At 36.4% G+C, this 20,353-nt stretch overlaps 2 protein-coding genes across 3 annotated transcripts; both read right to left on the bottom strand.

Annotated features, from left to right (window-relative positions):
* Window positions 1-11,310, bottom strand: LOC112518039 (adenylosuccinate synthetase 2, chloroplastic-like). The gene is made up of 4 exons (XM_025125567.1): window positions 10,940-11,310; window positions 1,663-2,355; window positions 751-1,062; window positions 1-497 (listed from the first exon to the last, which is right to left on the bottom strand). The coding sequence occupies exons 1-4, from the start codon at window positions 11,258-11,260 to the stop codon at window positions 327-329; spliced, it is 1,497 nt and encodes a 498-aa protein (XP_024981335.1). The 5' UTR covers window positions 11,261-11,310; the 3' UTR covers window positions 1-326.
* A 1,457-nt stretch (window positions 11,311-12,767) lies between these two features.
* LOC112518609 lies at window positions 12,768-19,463 on the bottom strand. 2 transcript variants are annotated; one of them, XM_025126374.1, is made up of 15 exons: window positions 19,402-19,463; window positions 18,013-18,464; window positions 17,806-17,899; window positions 17,130-17,316; window positions 16,673-16,931; window positions 16,113-16,328; window positions 15,945-16,031; window positions 15,057-15,191; window positions 14,875-14,988; window positions 14,529-14,776; window positions 14,331-14,411; window positions 13,941-14,172; window positions 13,763-13,861; window positions 13,285-13,470; window positions 12,768-13,197 (listed from the first exon to the last, which is right to left on the bottom strand). In XM_025126374.1, the coding sequence occupies exons 2-15, from the start codon at window positions 18,349-18,351 to the stop codon at window positions 13,102-13,104; spliced, it is 2,373 nt and encodes a 790-aa protein (XP_024982142.1). In that variant the 5' UTR covers window positions 18,352-18,464; window positions 19,402-19,463; the 3' UTR covers window positions 12,768-13,101. The 2 variants fall into 2 exon arrangements, with proteins under 2 accessions (XP_024982142.1, XP_024982143.1); XM_025126375.1 differs by lacking the exon at window positions 19,402-19,463 and having other exon boundaries at window positions 13,941-14,166; window positions 18,013-19,250.
* Between the last annotated feature and the right edge of the window lie 890 nt (window positions 19,464-20,353).

Genomic DNA, 20,353 nt, shown 5'->3' on the forward strand with positions numbered 1-20,353 from the left:
TTTCTGAAACTGTTTGAATTAATTAGGTATTCATTCATATGCATCAGGAAATAGCTTTACAAAATGCTGTATTTTATTGAGGCATACCTGACCATTATCCTTCAAAACTTCAGTTGAAAGATTGATGATCTTCTGCTAACAACTAAAGATGATATTACCATAGCATTCCATCTTCCCAGAAGTAAAATTCTTGGTTACATCTCTCAAGGGAATGAGTCAAAGCAAAATGTGTGCCCACTAGGGGTAAATATGGCAACTAAGGTTTTGAATCTCACCAATGAATTTTGAGGAAATGCTTCCTTGAGTTGTTGCTACAAATGTTCTCATCATTTGTAGATAAGAGCATCACGTCCGGGTCCAACACCGATGTAATTGATTGGCACGCCAACCAGTTCTTCTATTCTTTCAACATACTGGCGTGCAGCCTTTGGCAGATCGGAGTAGTTTCTTATACAAGAGATATCGGTCAGCCACCCTGGCATTGTTTCATACTCCACCTAAAACACATACAACATCTCCAAATGAAAACCCAAATATGATGCAGAAAAAATATAGAGAAGCTATCTGATTCCAGAAGTTGCATCATTCTGAACATTGGCTTTTTTTACTGTGCATTTTATGAGTTCTAAGTATTGTTGTTTAATCAGCGTTTCAGTAAACAGCAAAAAAACTGTTTGTCTTTTTCCCACAAACCCCACATTAAAAAGAAGAAAATTGAAACAGAGGAAGAGGAGAGAAAATGGCACTTGCCTTTGACTGCTCGAGAACATGTAAATCAGCAGGGAATGAATTGATGGGTGTACCATCAGAATGTTTGTAAGAAACACCCAACTGAATCTCGGGAAGATCAGACAGAACGTCAAGTTTTGTGAGATTCAAAGAAGAAAATCCATTTATCTGACAAACGTATTTAAGAGCAACTATGTCGAGCCAACCACATCTACGAGGACGACCAGTGGTTGTGCCAAACTCCTGCCCAGAAAACCGCAGAAGATCACCAGCTTTATCCAATAATTCTGTTGGAAAAGGACCAGATCCAACTCTAGTAGTGTATGCCTTAACCTGCACCAAGAAAGCAATTAGTTTCACAAATGGAGAACTTGATAGCTCAGAATTTTATCTTCTTTTCAGATGAAGAAGTTGAAAGGTACAAAAAAAGACATTGGTAAACATCGGCGACTTATTACAAAGTTCTTTGAAAATTATCACAAGAGCACACATCTAATATACAAAGTTCTACGAAAATTACCACAAGAGCACACATCTAATATAACTTCTTCAAGAAAACAATATCATCCAATAAAACAACAGACTTTAGAACACACCTTACTTCCCCCGTCACTGCAAATCATGAATTTCTAAAATAAAAATATATGTAATATGAATGCAGAATAGGTGAGCATGCACATGCTTACAGATATATACACCATGAATAAACGCACGAAATAAAGTTTGAAATCTTGAACAAATGAAGGATATGCCAATTCAACAGGTTAATTAGCTAAATGACCTCTTCAACAAATGTTTTTTTGAATCCATGACCTTCTGACAGATTTTTAAGCATTATTGTGTATCGAAGTGGCATTCTTCTGTTAAGCAGTGACATTGTCAAAACCTGTCAGAAGGTCATTTAACCAACGGTCCCCAATTCAAATGGCTTACCACTCCAATAATATCCCCAAGAGCTCTGGGAGCAATCCCTAGGCCAGTGCATATCCCACCAGCTGATGGACTGGAAGAAGTTACAAAAGGGTATGTTCCAAAATCAATATCCAACATAGTTGCTTGACCACCTTCCACCAAAATCTTCTTCTTCTGTGATATAGATTCATTCATGAAATGTACCGTATCAGTAATGAAGGGTTCCAGCCTCTCAGCAAATCTTTTGTACCTTTCAACTTCTTCCCGGAGCATATCTGGGGTATATTTAAAATCCTTGAATCTTGAAGCTGCATCTGATAATATAAGATCAAGCTTCTGAGGGAAAGTATCCATATGCCTCAAGTCGCTTACCCTTATACCATTTCGAATGACCTTGCTAGAGTAACAGGGTCCAATTCCTCTTTTAGTAGTGCCAATAAAGGACTTGGCTAACTCGGTTTCTCTAAGCCCGTCTACCTCTTGATGGAAATCAAATAATAAGTGAGCACGATCAGACACTAGAATCCTTCCCTTGCAGGAAATCCCATGAGATTCAAGGCCATCAATTTCATTAAAGAACCCAGGAAGATGCACCACAACTCCATTTCCCACAACACACACAGTTTCCTCATTTAGAATCCCCGAGGGAACAAGATGAAGTGCAAACTTCTTGCCTTCAGAATTGTAGATAGTGTGCCCAGCATTTGCTCCACCCTGAAAGATAAAGTGCATTGAAGGCTTTATTGTGAGAACACCTACATGTAACCGTGTCAAGTAGGAAAGAAACATGGATGAAAATAAAAAATCACATTATGGAAAGAAACATGGATGAAAATAAAAATTCACATTACGGAATCCATTATTTTTCTTGAGAAGATGGTAAGAAATCCAAAGTGCCACAAGTGACTGTTCATGGATTAAGATACTCCCTCCGTCCCAAATTAAGTATCCACATTTCTATTTTAGTTCGTTCACAAGTATCTAGTTTCCAATTTTATTCTTAATTATGAGATGAGAAATCCTTTAGTTCCTTATCATTAAGAGTAAAATTGTCATTCACTTAATTAAAAAGTATAACGATTACAGATTCCTTAAACTTGTGCCCTTTTTTCATTTTGGACATTTATTTTGGGACCCATGGAGTAATACAACTAGATGGCCACAATTGTCCCAGCCTTTGTTGGTTAAGACTTTATACTAAAAATCAATGTAAGACCTAGAAGATAAACACCTTTACATGGTGTTGTAGATCCAGAAAAAATTAAAACAAGGAGATTCCAGCTTGCCATTTCAGAATTCATTTTCAGAAAATTAGCCTATTGTAAAAACAAGAGTAAAACATCTTACTCTTCTGTTGAACTAAATTATGTCTAAATGTAGAAGGATTTGTGCCACCTTTAAGGCTTTAAGATACTCCAGCATATATTAATTTAGCTAGAGCTTTGTAGTTTGCTATTGCTTAATGAGCTCACTCTTGACTGATTGTTAGGCACACCCATTAAGGGAGCCTAATACCACTTGGTAAATAAATCTTCATGAGATTTTAATTCTTGCAAGATTCTCTTTAACGTTTCTAAATCGTAACTAATTTATCAGATCTAACAAACTCAAAATTGAAGATGGATTTCGCAAGAAAATTGTCTGATCATTAGGTAAAAGAGAACACTCATGACGCCAGCATAGTGCTTTTCTCCTATGTTCTAATAAGCGGTAAGATAGAATCACTATCCTAAGGAGGTTAGACAATCTTGCTCCTCAAGAAGGATATCGATAGCCTTTAAGATAAGAGGCTAGCGCCTGTCTTGCTCTTGCTATAAGGGTTGCTCTCCCTTATACGGCTTGGCTTCGCCATCGCTTCTATGTAGTGTAGTGGTCGACCTGTTGTTTACTCTGATATGGTTGAGGTGGTTTTCACCTAAGTAGAAAGTTGAAGCAGTTAGCAAGGAGTTCTTTCCTTAAGAAGCATTTAACCATTCTCCAATCTATGTCACCGAAATTAGCCTCCGAAGACGTGATCCATAGTAAMAAAGTAGACATGGTACGAATGGGATTGAGAAGGAGCTCTTCCCTTTTTGTGGTCTAAGTTCCTATGACCGAGTTCTGGCCCCTGTGAACATCTTTTAATGGTAGGCCTTGAGCCAGCATAAAATAACACCCCCTTACATTAGTTATCTATATCTATACTATATTATAAAGCATTTACGCAGAACTCTTAAATACAAATTATAATACATAACGTACTAACTTTTAATGTAGATTGCTTAAAATTTAAGAATACAAACTAATGATGCATTAATACAAGTTAATAAAGCTTCTAACTTTTTGTTATCACCCCCAACCCACCCACAATGTTCATCCATATCCATTTCCCTTAAATATATGTCTAACTAACTAATATCGATAAGGATCAATTCTAATTAATGTTTATCTCAATTATTTATTTCTTTGTTAGTATTTGCTTATTTATATCTCTACAAAATTAGATGACTTTGACTTCTTCATCTATGCTTAATTCTTCAAAATCCTAGATCTTTGGACCGTATTTTCCCATCTCTATTCTTGAACTAATTTTGATTTTGATCTTTTGTTGGCAGATGCATTGGTAACATTTTTACAACTCAAGAGTTCAAGCCTCATCAAAGGTAAAGTATAAACTTGAAAAAAGTAGTGATACTTGTACCGATAAAATTTTGATTTTGATCTTTTGTTGGCAGATGCATAAGTTAATTATGGTGACTTATTGGATTATATGTATTTTCATGCTATAGTATAGAAAGGTTTAAGTTTCGTATAGTGGTAGATTTTGGTGGATGCCTGCTTCAAATACGGCCATGACCTGTTATCTATACTATATTATAAAGGATTTGACAAAAACTCTTAAAAACCATTTTTGATGCATTAAGTATTGTTTATTGATGCATATTACTTAAAACTCAATATTACAAGTAAATTGTGCAAATGTACAACTTATTAAAGCTCCATGCATATGTACAACTTATTATACTGGATAAATATCTCATTTTGAATATAAAAAATCCAAAATATACTTAGAAAAATTATTGAATTCTAACAGAATATTAATTATCTTTATAAAGAAAACTATATTATTAAACCAAAAATAAATGACTTTATTATTAAATCTAAATTAAATTATAATAAAAAATTAAATTAAAGAAATTACCCAAAAAAAAGCAAAAACTTTTGAATATTTAATTTGATACTAATATCGATATTTGTTTTTCAAAAATTTATCATACACACAAATTTATATTTTATTCAAAAAAATAAAAACATTATCGTTTTTTCAATACCACATAAAATCGTATTATAACATCAACGAGAACAGAATAAAATGAAACAATTAAATCGAGATGTATCCTTGGTTTTAAAAAGCGCGATGCGGTCCGATGCGTTAAGGGTCCCGGAAGCCGATGCGTGATGCGTGATGCTGATGCGCTCGCATCACGCACGTGATGCGCCCGGTATTCAAAAAATATTTATAAATTAATTCTACATATCAATTTCTACCTTAAAAATACTTACCTATCAAAATACTTCATTTATAACATAAAGTAGTTAAAAAAGTGGCATTAGAATCTTAAAAAGTTCGTGAATCAGAATAACAGAAGTACATAACACACAAACTACTACCATGAAGAACACAATTATGGTCTAAAAGTCAAAGACCTTCCAGCCTAGTGGTAAAGGCTTGGGCATGGCATAGTCATGAACCCGAGTTCGAACCCTGGGAGGGGAGTGTTGGCGACATTTAAGTGGGGCCATGTTTAGCCTCCAAATTTGCCGGGGATTAGTCGGGTTTTGGCCCGGACACCCTTACAAAAAAAAAAAAGAGAACACAATTACACAAGTATATGTCTAATAGTCCTAATCCCTAAACTAAATGACCAACCAAGTGACCAACTAATACTCCCCAAGATCAGCATCATCAAACCCCAACACGGGTTCTCTAACCCCAGGTTCTATTTTACATAACTAAGAATCCCAACTAAAAAAAGCCCAACTAAAAAGCCCAAGTAAACACTAAAAAAGGGAGCCCAAAACGCAACATACATGATGCGCTGATGCCTAAGTGATGCACGCATCGTGTGATGCGTAGGTGATGCGTTCGCATCATGGAATCGCATCGCATCATGGAATCGCATCGCATCAGCCTCTTTGATGCGTTCTGTCCAGCGCATCAGAGCGCATCACGCATCAGAGCGCATAATGCTCGCATTTTTAAACCAAGGATGTATCTCGCTACATTGCGCGAATACCATTCTAGTATACATAAAACACATATAATGACATAACTTAGCCTATTATCTATACTATATTATAAAGGATTTGACAAAAACTCTTAAAAACCATTTTTGATGCATTAAGTATTGTTTATTGATGCATATTACTTAAAACTCAATATTACAAGTAAATTGTGCAAATGTACAACTTATTAAAGCTCCATGCATATGTACAACTTATTATACTGGATAAATATCTCATTTTGAATATAAAAAATCCAAAATATACTTAGAAAAATTATTGAATTCTAACAGAATATTAATTATCTTTATAAAGAAAACTATATTATTAAACCAAAAATAAATGACTTTATTATTAAATCTAAATTAAATTATAATAAAAAATTAAATTAAAGAAATTACCCAAAAAAAAGCAAAAACTTTTGAATATTTAATTTGATACTAATATCGATATTTGTTTTTCAAAAATTTATCATACACACAAATTTATATTTTATTCAAAAAAATAAAAACATTATCGTTTTTTCAATACCACATAAAATCGTATTATAACATCAACGAGAACAGAATAAAATGAAACAATTAAATCGAGATGTATCTCGCTACATTGCGCGAATACCATTCTAGTATACATAAAACACATATAATGACATAACTTAGCCTATTATTCTAACACAAACCAAAACCAAATTATTTGTTCTCTGTTCTAAATCATATATTGGTACATGACAAACAACCAAATGTTTCATGTTCGAGCATTTAAATATTTAATATTTATATCTTATAAGAAGCAAGCAACACGTAAAGATCATAAAGTTTCTTTAAAATGTTTCATATCTTCTCTAAATAAGCAAGTTAAATGAGAATAATATATCTAAGCCTTAGTAAAGAACTGAAATAATGGAAAGGAAATACTTGATGGTAGAGAGACGTTAGCTCAGATCATAAAAGAAGGAAAATTATACGCAAACGATAGCGATGCCCATGTAGCATCCTTTCCTTCAAAAAGTAACGCCATTGTTCCAAAAAGCATTAAAAGCTAAGCAGCAAAGAAACCTTCTAAGATCTACAACCTAATTGCTTAAGTGAATCTGAGGCAGACACATCAAGAGATCCAAATTAGGCAGGGGTCTGCAAGCAGACAGTCACTCTACTCTTTGGAGTGGGATATACCGACTTAGTTTGGTTTGGTACGTTAAGTGATCCAACTTTAGTACTTGTTCTTTTATTATTTTCAATATTTGTGAACCTAAATATGCATTATGTCCAGGATAATGAAACAAGTTATAACAGCACTAGCGACACTTCCTCCTAAGACATGAACATAATTAAAATTTTGTTGATACAATATCAGATCTATACTATATTAATGATCATTTAAACCAAAGTATTAAGTACAAGTCTTTAAACACAAGGTACAACCATTTTATGCAAGAATTTCAAAAATCTCTTAATTGCAACTCATGAAGCATGATGTACAAGTTTTTGATACATTGACTATCTCTCGCAATTTGAGACTTTCTCTAACAAAATTGGTAAGTCAGAACTTACTTTCTTCTGCTCTTCTTCCTTTTCCTCCTTTTCCAGCTCTCCTCTACTTTCTCTCTCTAGAATTTTTTTTCTCAAAGTTTTTCATTGTTCTTGGTTGTTTTTTGTTCTTTCTTGTTCACTATGGCTGGTATTTCACCCTTGGTGGAGGAATCACAACATAGGAAAACAAGATTTCCTAATAATCGTCTTAAGCTTATGCGATATGGTCAAACTTTTAAGGTTATTCGTACTGATCTTGCTGAAACATCATCAAAATCTCATAAGAATGAGAAGCTGGTTAAGCATAGGAAGTCCCCTACCTTGACCAAGAGTTTTATTTATGAAGAAGATCAAGAGAAGTTATGCAAAGTCCCCCCCCCCTGGCTTTGGATGTTCTTGCTTTCAACCTGGGAAGAAGAAGCTCTGATGAGGAGAAGGTGCTTGTGGATATTGAAAATGGTTACCTCCCTCTTCCCTCTATCGTTTCCTTACCTTGGATTGTTGTTACTGTCTCTAATAATCCTATAGAGGAGAAGAGTGGGAGTATTTTTGTTTCCTCCAACCTTTAATCAGAAGGAGCTCACCTTCCGCCATCCTACTTCTATTGCTGAAAATGAAGTCTTATTCTCTCATGAAGAAGCTGGAGTTAGATGTAGGTCTTCTGCTGCACATGTGGGTTTGCAATCTAGAGAAGTCTTGATGGCAGAAAGTTGTGTTATTTCCTCTCCTAATGTTATCTCTCCTGGATCCTCTCTGGGCAATTCCTCCCAAGATGATGATCCAACGTTCATGTCCTTGAATTTTAAAAAAGAAAATAATAACAAAAAAAATTTCCTTTTTGGGAATCCCCCATGCTCTAAGAATACCGAAGATGTGGTTGCTTTTCTTAATTCCCCCTTGCATGAAAATCTCTTCTAGGTCCAGGAAAGTAGTAAGGGTGAGGGTTTGACTTTGGAAAATGATGTGATGGAAATGAAAAGTTCTTTTTTCTGAAAAAGAAAAGGACGAGCTAAGTTTTGATAGGTCCCTATCCAAAAAGAAAGTTGCTTTGGTTCGGTCTCATAACAGCAAGCAACATGCAGCAACAGTCAACTCTGATGACCGGAGGCCTCCTCCCCGACAGCATGCAGAAATGGCCAGCTATGGTGACCGGAGGTCTTCTCTAATAGATGTTGGGCAAATCTCTAATCTGGTTAGCCTTTTGGAACCTTGTGTTAAAAATTTGGCAGAAAAAGGTAATAGCATGCAAAAGGTAAACCCTGAAAATGATGGGGGTCTTGGGGCTGATATTTCTTACGAGGCAACAGTTAAAAGTAAAATCTCCCGGCTGTCCCTCTCCAGATCTGCAGCTGATGGTGACTGGAGCTGGATCACAATTCTGCAATTATGTAACAGGCCAAATTTGTGTTATGTAAATGCCAAACTTGAGCTGAAGAGATCTGCAAGCTTGGTGAGGTTCTAACAAGTTCTGTGATGTTTATTTACAAGTCCAAGGTACTTCTATGACTATTGCAGGGAGCATGTAAATACAATTTTCTTAAGGTAAGATCAAGATTCTTGTGGCTGCTGTCAGCTGCTGTCCAGCAGCTCTTTCCCGCCTTCGACGTCAATTTCGTCTTAGAAGCAGTCCGAATCTGCAGAAACTCAAAACTTAAAAGTTGTGGGGCTGTTTGTTAGCTTTCCAGATCATCTTGAATAACTTAAATCCGAGCTCAGACGAGTTAGATATGCTTGAAATACCATAATCTCGTAAAGCTGTCAAAAAACTTCTTTTTGTCCCTTTTTCGCTCCAAAGTGTTCCGAACCTATCGACATATAAAAACGCATCAATGTTGTTCGATTTTACCATTTTAGTGTGTTAAAGAGGGATGCTTGATGTGAAAATAAGGAAGCTTTTAGCGACGGATCACCTAGTGTTGGTATTTTTTTGGTTGATATGGATTTTGAACAAAGTATTGTGTTTCAGATTCTGTTAGCCTGAGGGTGGGGTTATATTTTAAATTTGATGTTGTGTTTTTGGACTATAAGGACTATTTTAGTTGTTTGGTTGCTTCAGATCAATATTGGAACTTCCTTTCTTAACATTATGGTTGTTGGCCTGTGCATTGGCTTTCAACTGATCTATTCTTACATTTGCACCCTTCAGTTCTTGTTGTGGCTAATTTGTTTATTTGGATATCGTATTTCTCATAAATGATGGTTGTAACTTTACCCCTTCTAACTTCAAGTTTTAAATACAGATTAAAATCATTTTTTGAAGAAGGGGAGCAACAAAGGATGGATGAACAGATCAAGATACTTGAGGATAAGGTCCATTAGTATTTGATTTATGCTGAAATGGTCCTTTCCTTGTTTCTATTGCCCTTTGGCTCAATCTCACTTTCTAATGTTATTGCATAATACGCAGTTTTTGGAAGCGCTCGACTAGAAACTTATGCATGTATCAGAGCCTTCACATGTAAGGGTATATTATAAGCCATATGAAATATCATGATGTGTTATGCGTTTTCTTTAGCAACTGTAGTTTTCTAACCCAGGGGATATCATGGGGCAATACGAAAGTGTTAGTGAAACCTGTGAAAAAATTCAATCTTGCCGGAGTCTACACCTCAAACGTCTTCTATCAAGAAGTTTTACATGACGAATAAGGTATAATCAACAATTATATTATTACACATTTGGTACCATATGTTTCTATTAAAATCATTGCGCCGTTTTTTGCAAGAAATATTTACAGATGAGTGCATCACGAAAACTAAGCAACAATTTGGATATACGGATGAGCATTATTTACAAATGATTGTATTTCTTTGTTCAGTCAAGAATTTCAAGTTTTGTAATGAGTTCTGGGTATATGGGTTTAGAAACTCAATACGTGTGCAATTATTTTTCCATTCAATCTTTGCTAATACACCATATTAACCTTTTACTTTATATATTAGTTGACTTGCAAAATAACCATACAAACTCATGATTCAAGTCGAAACTAATGTTTCAGAATTATGATTCACCCGCGCTGCATCGGGCAGGTACACCACTAGTATAAATATAAACCTGAGCAATACAAGAGTATGCAAAAGAACATATAATAAAGCTAAGGTAATGTAACCCTATTGGTGGACTTGCTATAAAGTTCCATCAGTTACAGGGTCTTTTTCCTCAAAATGTATTTCAATTCAGAAGTTGAACATAACCATTTTGACATCCAAAGTCAAAATGGACCTATTTCTAAACCAGTTGAATACAATAAAAGAGGGTTATCAAAACCCAACAAACGATGGAGTCATCGAAAAGAACAATGCAAGAAAACTAGGTTAAAAATAAGAACAAGTGACCCGCATGTAAAGACGACCATTGATTCATTAGTTACAGAAACAAGCATGGATCCCTAAAATTTTGCCATAATTTACCTATATTAGCGGCATTTACGTTGCTTCCATAGAATTAACAGGCAATAGGAAAACCTACATTTAGCACAGAGAGTGATAGGACTAACTAAAATATACCTGACAGCGAGCAACAACGTCAAAATGCTTCGCTAAGATGTCAACCAGCTTTCCCTTGCCTTCATCGCCCCACTGACAACCCAACACCCCCGATACCTGACTCAGTGCTTCGATTCGACTCGGTGTTTCACTCGACTGTTCTTTGACGGTCACTGGCGGAGATGCTGAACATGAAATTGGACCAGTTTTCCACCACCGACGATGGTTGTGAAGATCAATGCGTCGGGATACTGTGCTGATGCAGCTTCCGCCACTGACACTGAATCCCCTGGGCGGAGCGGTGATAGGGTTTGTGTCTAGCCGAAGAGAGGTGATGCTCATGACTTTGACTGTATGTGAGAGAGAGCGACAGCAAGGGTTTCTGGAGAAAAGAAGGCGCAGACAGGGACGAATTATGTTATAAGAGTTAATTTACATTAAAACCCTCCAAAATACAAATTTTACAAATATAACCCCTCATGTTTTTATGATTGACCAACTAGGTCCACTTGATTTTGAACGTGGTTAGTGTCATTTTATTAGTTTTTGACTTTTAATTTCAGATATATTATGTTTTTGCAAAAAAGAAATAGCAATAGAGTACTTGAAACTAGAACCTCATATATGAAAAATGATGAACTAAATCATAAGGATGGTGCCTGATTGGTTTGAGTTTGCTCCAAAGGTCAAAAGTACTAGGAGATCTCAGGTTCAAATCCAATGAGGAATAAAAATCCTCTTGTGGCCACGGAAGTTCAAATGCGGTGACTCCGAGCTATCTGCAAAACAGGTTGTCGCCCTGGGATTAGTCGGCTCGCATAACGCATTAGATATCCAGGTTAATAAAAAAATGATGAACTAACCGATAAACCAATAATGATTTCGTGAAACATATAGCTATATTTATTTCTTATAGTCAAATTGTGTCACCACTTAAATAAAAAATTAGGTTTGTCTATTAATTATTCATTAATCCTATACCTGACATTTTAATTGGTAAGGTACGAATTTTCTTTATCCCTTACCTCTTTCAATGGTCAATATCTTAATACAAAAATATATAAATGTAAAAAAAATTTGACTAATTTAAAACTTTTTATAATAAAAGCACTAATTAAATTCATTAAGGGGCCGTTTACTAAATGTTTACTCAGGTAAGTAAACATCAATTCACATTATATTACCGAATGAATATGATAAGGACCAAGAATCTTATCGATAAGAGCGAGACAAGGACCAATAGTCTTACCCAGTAAGCGAGGGCGATGACTCTTACCCGGTAAGCGCGCTTACCGGGTAAATTGTTGCATACGATACCGTTTTGGTGAACTAAAAATCTTACCCCGTAAGTAAATGATAGTGTTAAAATTTACTGGTAAACGCTTACCAAACCCTATTTAAGGATTAAAACACATAATGATGTTACATGTGCACAAAATCTAACCATGAGTGTGATAATCATGATTGCCATAAAACAAAAAGGAAAAAGTCATTTATCCGGTAAGCTATTATCGGGTAAGACTATCGGTCCTTGTCTTCATTTTTACCGGGTAAGATTCTCAAATCCGATAAGGTAAAATGATGGGTAAGCATTTAACCACAAGGGTGGTGCCTGATTGGTTTGAACTTGGCTCCGAACGTCAAAAGTACCTGGAGGTCCCAGGTTCAAATCCAAGAAAGAATAAAAATCCTCTTGTGGCCACGGAGGTTCAAATCCGGGCTATCTGCAAAGCAGGTGGTCGCCATGAGATTAGTCGGCTCGCATAGCGGATTGAATATCCAGGTTAATAAAAAAAAAACTATTATCTTAATAGCAGCCAATAAAAGCCATCTTAAGAACAGGAATTAGTTGATTCAAAAACACCAGATATTATCATTTATCAACACAAAGTAACCATAAAGATGAGCAAAAATGGGCACATCAAGTGTTCCTGAAACGGTTCCTACCAAAACAAAGGAAATTGCCCTTTGCTTCTACACAAAACTGAAAGTATGGTAACAAGAAACAGAAACAAAAACAAAAAGAACCCGATAACGAAAAAACAATATTACAACGTGGTGTTTTCGTGATCCCCACAACGCTCCGTATTGCAGCTCGGGTTCCATGAATATGTAACCACTCAACGTTCCTGACGCCACTTTTTACAGTCTCTTCGTGTTCGCTATAAAATGGATGTTCTTAACTATACTTTGTGTAAGCATTCTTGAGGTATGCCGGTCTCCTTCGGATTTGTGTCTTTTCTTCTCCAAGGGTCGTTGTACAATTTGTAATGCAGTATCTAGCATGAAAATAGATTCGGGTTGTTAAGAAAACGGAGTAAATAAACTGTATCTAGTAGTTCTGAGAGGTATGAAAGCGTGTATACCTGTATGAACGTCGTAAACACATCATCGTCGCTTAGCTCGGACAACTGTTGGGCCCAATCTTTGATGTACCCATATGCAGATTTCTGTCTTTCGGCCTCGAGCAAGATTGAATCATGATACAAGTATCTTTGCCAAATCTTCTTTATGTTCGCCAACCTGAATTCTACTTCTGTTTCGTTGAACGCCTACATGGAGAACCACCATACCATTTCAAATTCAAAAAAATCTACGTTATACTTGTAACATATTTGCATGTTTATTTCAACTGGATGGTCGAAAAGACAAGTAGAGATATATGGTCAGTCCGTTAGAACCAAAGAGGTACGTAGATTACATAAAGAGAATGCAACGTACATTGGTCTAAAATGAAGGTTTTTATAGGAATCACGTCAAAGTATGTTAACATTTTCATGCAATTTGCCCATGAAATTAGCAATAAAAAGTGTTACAAAAACGATGAATTTCTAGAGGAATTACCCGGAGGATATTTACGAGGTTTGGTATCTCGTCTTCACTTAATCGAACAGCAAAACTCTCGTAGTTCAGCACGTTCTCCCACGGCAAAAAGATCCCATCCTGAACATGGAAACTAGTTTTAGAAGAAGTTCATATTGTAGCATCGAATCGTACGGAAACAAAAGTTAGAGCTCAAAACCTGGATAACTACGGGAATGCAACCTTGCAAAATACTATCTTCCATTCGACCACTCCATCCATCGCCAGGCATAACTCCACAAAAGATGGAACTCGCCAAGTCCTCGTGATAACTTTCTGAAGGATGTGAGATCACGATCACATCTTCCACATGTTGTTTCCCGAGCTTCCCGTCTTTGTTTGGGGTAGATCCAAATTCTTCTGCTACTTTTTGCCGTATTCCCATACTATATCTGCATCATGATATGATATAGTCGATGGTAAACTGGTAATCCAAATTAAAACTTGAATATGGTAGACTAATATCCTACTGTATTAGAGGCAAGGTCTGCCTACATCCTACCCTCGACCCTACCTCAGGAACGCTAATTTCAGTATATGTTTCACTTACGTAGCTTCAGGGCGTCCATGTTCATATGCAGGCCCCAAGTTTCCGTTGAAGTAAAACAATGTTTTCCGCTTCTCACGAGGCCTAATAAGATGAAATTACAATAAGTTTCGATTGATATATGGAAAATTGTACCAAAATGGAACCAACTTTCAAAAACTTTTCATTTTGGTACTGAGCTAGTCCTGATTGGAAATATACCTAGCCCAAAGCTTTAAGCTCAAGGAGATCACATCGGGCCGCTTCCATGCAGGAATGACGAGATCTTTTTGTGGGTCAAAACAAGAGTGATTTCCCCTTGCATCCGATGAGATTTTATCCCAGTTATCCGCCCAATAAGCGGTGGTCGAATGGTTGTGCTTTGAATTTGTATTACCCCAATGGACCAACATCATGCTGTTCCATATCTCCTTTGGGGCATAACAAGCGCCTTCATCCCATGAAAAGGACTGCCTTAACACATGAACCGAAGTTTCTTAGGTTATGACTTGCAAATATGGAAACTTATAATCGATTTTCTTTTGTGAACTATTTAACTGAACCATACCCAAATGTGATCTTTTCCAGATGAGCGGTTCCAGTAGGGGTATTGTTGAGCGATATGATCATGTGCTTTCTTGTACAATTCAAGCGTGAAAGAGCTTCTCAAACCCCTATGTTTCTGAGAAAAAAAACCCGTATAGGTCGGTAGAAAGAAAAAACTACAAAGAAAGGGTTTCATGACTATACCTCCATGCTGAGGTGGGGTGCATCATCAGCACGAGTTATGATGCACGAATCAAGAACCGGCACAAAAAAGAAATCTGCTTCTTCACCATTTAATGTCCGATGCGGGCTGGCTAACATGCTTTCGTACATTGCTATCTGCAAAGAAAGAGCATCATAAATTTCAAATTTCATCATATTTCATACTTATGCATATACTCCTCTCCATATTTTCTTTCTTTTTTATTAATATATGTTAACCTTAGTTGTACTTGCTTTTACTGTCTACGCTAGATGTAGTTCGTTTCAACGCATTGAATCGGTTTCTTGTTTGCACATACTTCTCCGCTACCTACAACACTTGTTTCCTGATTCTTTTTTGTTTTGAAAGCCCCGGGGACGTCTTCGGAGGGGCTGTACGACCGTAACCCGAACGCATTCATGAAAAAAATACTCTATCCCTTGGAGGAGAGGTAAAGTCTGCATATCTAGAGATGCACAAGGCCCGGGCTTTTTTGAGCCTGGGCCCAGGCCTTCCAGCCCGTTTTCAGTAAAAAAAAAAAAAGCCCAGGGCTTTTTGGGCTCGGGCCGGGCTTTGGGTTGAAAGAGGGACTTGGTCGGGCTTTTCCAAGGCTTGACCAGGTTTTTTGGGGTCGGGCTTCAACCAGGCCTTAAAAATTTTGTCTGGTCAGGCTTTAAGGCCAGGCCAGGCTCGGGCTTTTTTGTGCATAAAAGCCCTACCTCCATGTACGATAAAACTGGGTTCGTTTGGTTTGGTTTGGTTTATCTAAATGCAAGTATAAAAAATGGTTCCCAGAATTCATCTTAAACATTTTACACTCACTGGTAGATGCTTCTTTTCGGTTTAACAAAGCGGTTTACAAAGATCATTATCATTATATTCTGGGATACCTGAGAACCATAAAGCTGCTCCGTCCACACAGTAGCATTATCCTGGTCATAGATCCTATTCACACACTCGAGCTTAAAATGACGACCCTGCAATCCAAAGAGTTGCAAACTGAAAAAAAGAAAAAAGACCGAAAATCTTGTTTACAACTTTGGGATAAGCATTCTAACCTCAAGTAGCAGACTGTTAAAGTCTGGGGGCAAATCATAGACATATATAAGGGGCCTTTTCTTCTCCACCACTGCTTTTAAATCGATAATATTCCCTGTGATTGGTCCATTGTCGGGAACACTAACCTGAGCCGGACGAAGCCACTGCGGCCAATCTCTAATGGAAGAATGAACAGATGGAATGCTACAGTCTACTCCATACCAGCCATCATAACACTGCATACATCCAAAAAAGAAAACTCGTTGATAAGGTAGATGATAATGTAAAATTACCAAAAAGGACATGTTGAAAAATTAATTGGAAAAATATAAGGGCATAATTGGGAAAATCTCCTAGAGCTTATTGAAAAGCCGCTTGAAGTAGTTTTCCCAAAAGCTAGTTTATTGTTAAGGAAGCGGGGCTAGTTCAATTAGCTCAAAAAATAAGCTAGTTTATGGTTGCCAAACATGGGCCTAGATATCATTTGCCAATGTTTTCATTTAGGTTTTTGTTAACGTTTAAAGAAGTATAAATTTGATAGCAAAAAGGTACTCGCCAACCATTTTAAAATCAAATATACCTGGCAGAACCCACCACGACAGTGCCCTTGACCAGAGCATTGGTTAATACAAGTAGATGACACGGGTATCTCACAAAACCGTCCAAGAAGACCATCATACTTGCAATCACAATCCTCTTTAAATTTCACCTTCGAAGCATAAGCGTCAACAGGATCCACATTACACCATCCGGGCATACTACCATTTGTTGTGAAAATATTATCATGATCAGCTTTTGACCAATCAACATCTTTTGGAGCACCGGGTTCAGAAGGAAATCTGGTTTCAACGGTTGAATTGTACATCAGAAAGAAATTGTATACGCACGCACGTTCCTAATTTTGTTGAGGTTTGAACCTCTGACCTCCGATGAGGGTAGGATTTACCAGTAAACTGGATAACAGATAACGTTGGGCTAATGACCCTGTGGTAAAATTATCTTGGTGGACACAAGAAATCTACAACTCGTATACTTACATTATCTGAAACCCACAAGTCTCGGCAACAGGGCGATTTGGGTATTTTGTTCCTTCACCACAGAAGCACATTGCTCGTGTTGTGTCACAATGTGCAGAGCAGATTGAGACAACCCATCGACCATATGGTAGCTCCTCTGTTGCGGGATAATTGCAACTTAGTTCAAGTTTTTCAGAGCATCCATCTCCTGTTTCACCACCCGATCAACCATCAATACAACATTCAAATTTTCAAGTTGATTAAACAAATTTCGACCTTCAACAACAACAGTAAAGTGTCTCACGTCAATATTTTGCTTCAAGTCTTAGATGGACATCATGATCAGTGTCAATGGCACCATATAGTTTTACAATTTCGAATATAAAACCCGTACAGCTATACAATGATGGGATTAAGACCATGTTATAAGCTAGCTTGCTTTTTTTGAGTTTATTGAAAAGCCCTGTTTGGTTATATAAGCTAGCTTATTGAAATGTAAGCTACTTAAGTAACATTTCAATAAGCTCCGGGGGCTTTTTTCCAATTATGACCCTCATATTTTTCTAATTAATTTTCAACATGTCCTTTTAGGTAATTTTACATTGTCATCTAGCTTATTAGTTATTTTTTACCAAGTAAAACTAGTTTATGAGCTAACAACTAGCTAACATAGCTTAAAAGTTGAAGCAGTACTAACCACTAAATCCATGAAAGCATCGGCATTGACCGAATTCATGATTACAAATTCCTTGACCGCTACAACTGTCTTTACATTTCTTCCCACTGATTTCCTATCAATAGAAACACAAACAACACGATTTTAAATTCCACAAGCCAACATAATCTAAAATGCAATTTAAATTCGGGAGAACGGAATAGATTTTAACAATCACAATTCTAGTACCTCAAGAACTTTTATTGGAGCAGCAACTGAACTACAACCAGATAACCATTGACCAATCTCAGCTTTCCATGGTGCACCACGATAAACAACTGCCTTATGCCCGTCGGCAGGAAACCGAGCATTTAAAGGCAGCTGCTGATCTTGCAACAAGTTGTTCTTTTTCCCATCAATTGTTCGATTAATTGGGAAACAAGAATCTTTGACTTGCCTATATCTAAAGTAATCAAAAGAAGGCACAGCAGGAAATAAGGACAAATGAAGTACTGAAACCAATGCTATGATTGAAGCAACGGCTGTCACCAGTGACCACGAGCAATTCAATTTTCGAACGGAGAACATGATCCTAAAACCCTCCTCCTTGAACACCTCCGGAAACTAGATCCTCAATTTGCATGAACCGATTTGTTTAGTTGACTTTTTCGAGAAATAGTAAAACAATCAAGATCCCCAACCTATCAATCAAGAAATTTGAACAAGTCAATGTCAAGAACTTGTTTTTGATTGAAATATTCACCAGATCAGAAAGACAAAGATGCATATTTTTTGTAGGGTTTTAATTGGGTTCAAATCAGAGATCAAAGTCAACTCTAAGAATTTCCCCCAAAAGACCATTTCCCTTCAATTCTATATACTGATTCATCACATTTTGACTCATGACGCAAACCCAAGACAATTACACACGAAAGATCAACTTCATCTTGACCAAAAATTGGTCAACGGGCAAACATCCGTTCTAGATGTGGGCAGCTCTACAAGAGAATCCAGCCATAATCCAGATTTTAAACTTGTTAAATCTGATTGAATCACATGAATTAGCTGAAGCTCGTACATTTGAAACAATAAGGCAAAACAACAAATAGATTTAATTAAGCAATAATCAGTGTTTAATGAGGAATAAAACCAAAAAAGTCTAAATGATTATTCAATGAACTTAATGAAAAAAGACCCTTAACTTTTACACCACGCAATCAAACAATAATCATCAATGGGAACTTTTAGAATATACTAAAAACAAACCGACCCATGTCGATTTGTTCGAGTGGAATCAATTTGATTAACATGTTAAAAACTTCAAGAACTGCAATGGATGGTCATCAAATACAATCGAAACGGAAAAAAGTCAACTAACCCATTTCGATTTCTTCCAAACCCATATGAAAAAGCTCAATGATTATACAAATTGTTCAATTGCAAAGTCAAATAAAGTTGATTGAAAAGATATTTCAGTCACTTTCGGGGAAAATTCCACCGGATCTCATTAGCATTCAGACAACTCAAATTACTCATCTGAATTCCTTCAAATAGAAAATGTTCACAATTGAAAGTTGAACTAATCGAATTTCATGCCTACCCACAAACACACATCATAAAACAAATACATAAACTTACCAATTGAAGAAGAGTTCCCAGTTTCGAAGCTAAATATGGAGAGAGACGACTGGAGGAAGAGGTGGAAGTCGCCAGGTCTGTGTTGACGGAGAAGAATTCCAGAGAACTAAATAGTGGCAAAAGAGGAACAAAATTACTCAAAATGCCCCTGGTAATAATGGTCAAAGAACAAAATATTTCAGTCTCCAGGGGTATGTTTGTCAAACTTATATGCATGAACTCTAGAGTGTGTATTCAAGTCGACAGTTTTTCTTCAATAATTTAATAGTTAAAAAGTAAACTACCAAAATATTTCAAGTGTTTACCATTAAAATTTAAACTATTATTTATTTGATGGGTAAGATTTTACTCCATCAAAACGATATCATATGCAACAATTTATCCGGTAAGCGTTTACCATGGTAAGGATCGTCGCCCTCACTTACTGGGTAAGACTCTTGGTCTTTATCTCGCTCTTACTGGGTAAGATTTTTGGTCCATACAATATTCATCCGGTGAGATAATGTTACTTAATAAGCGATTACCCGGATAATCGTTTGGTAAACGGCTCCTTACAAATCCTCAAATAAAACACCATTCCAACCCAAAGCTTAAAACATGACCAACATGTATATAACATAATACAAATTTCAATACATATAATAGATAAGTCAAAATTATACATATAAACAATGAGTTTGATCTCATACAAAATTTGATTTAACGAAATAAAAATAAGTCAACTGCCTATCACATTTTCCCCTTGTCTTTATTTTCTGTCATGAGCTGACCTGCAAAAATAAATTTTACAACAATTGAAGGTTAGAACTAAAAGTCTAATGAGTGAATTATCTCCTATAACATTTTGCACATTCATAAAACTTTAATAATAAATTAAATTCAGATATCAACTGTTAAAACTATTATAACTATCCTGCCATCTATTGCAGATAAATTTGTCAATCATCGCGGT

The sequence above is a fragment of the Cynara cardunculus genome (assembly GCF_001531365.2).
Source record: "Cynara cardunculus var. scolymus isolate 2C chromosome LG 9, CcrdV1, whole genome shotgun sequence".
Classification (NCBI taxonomy): domain Eukaryota; kingdom Viridiplantae; phylum Streptophyta; class Magnoliopsida; order Asterales; family Asteraceae; genus Cynara; species Cynara cardunculus.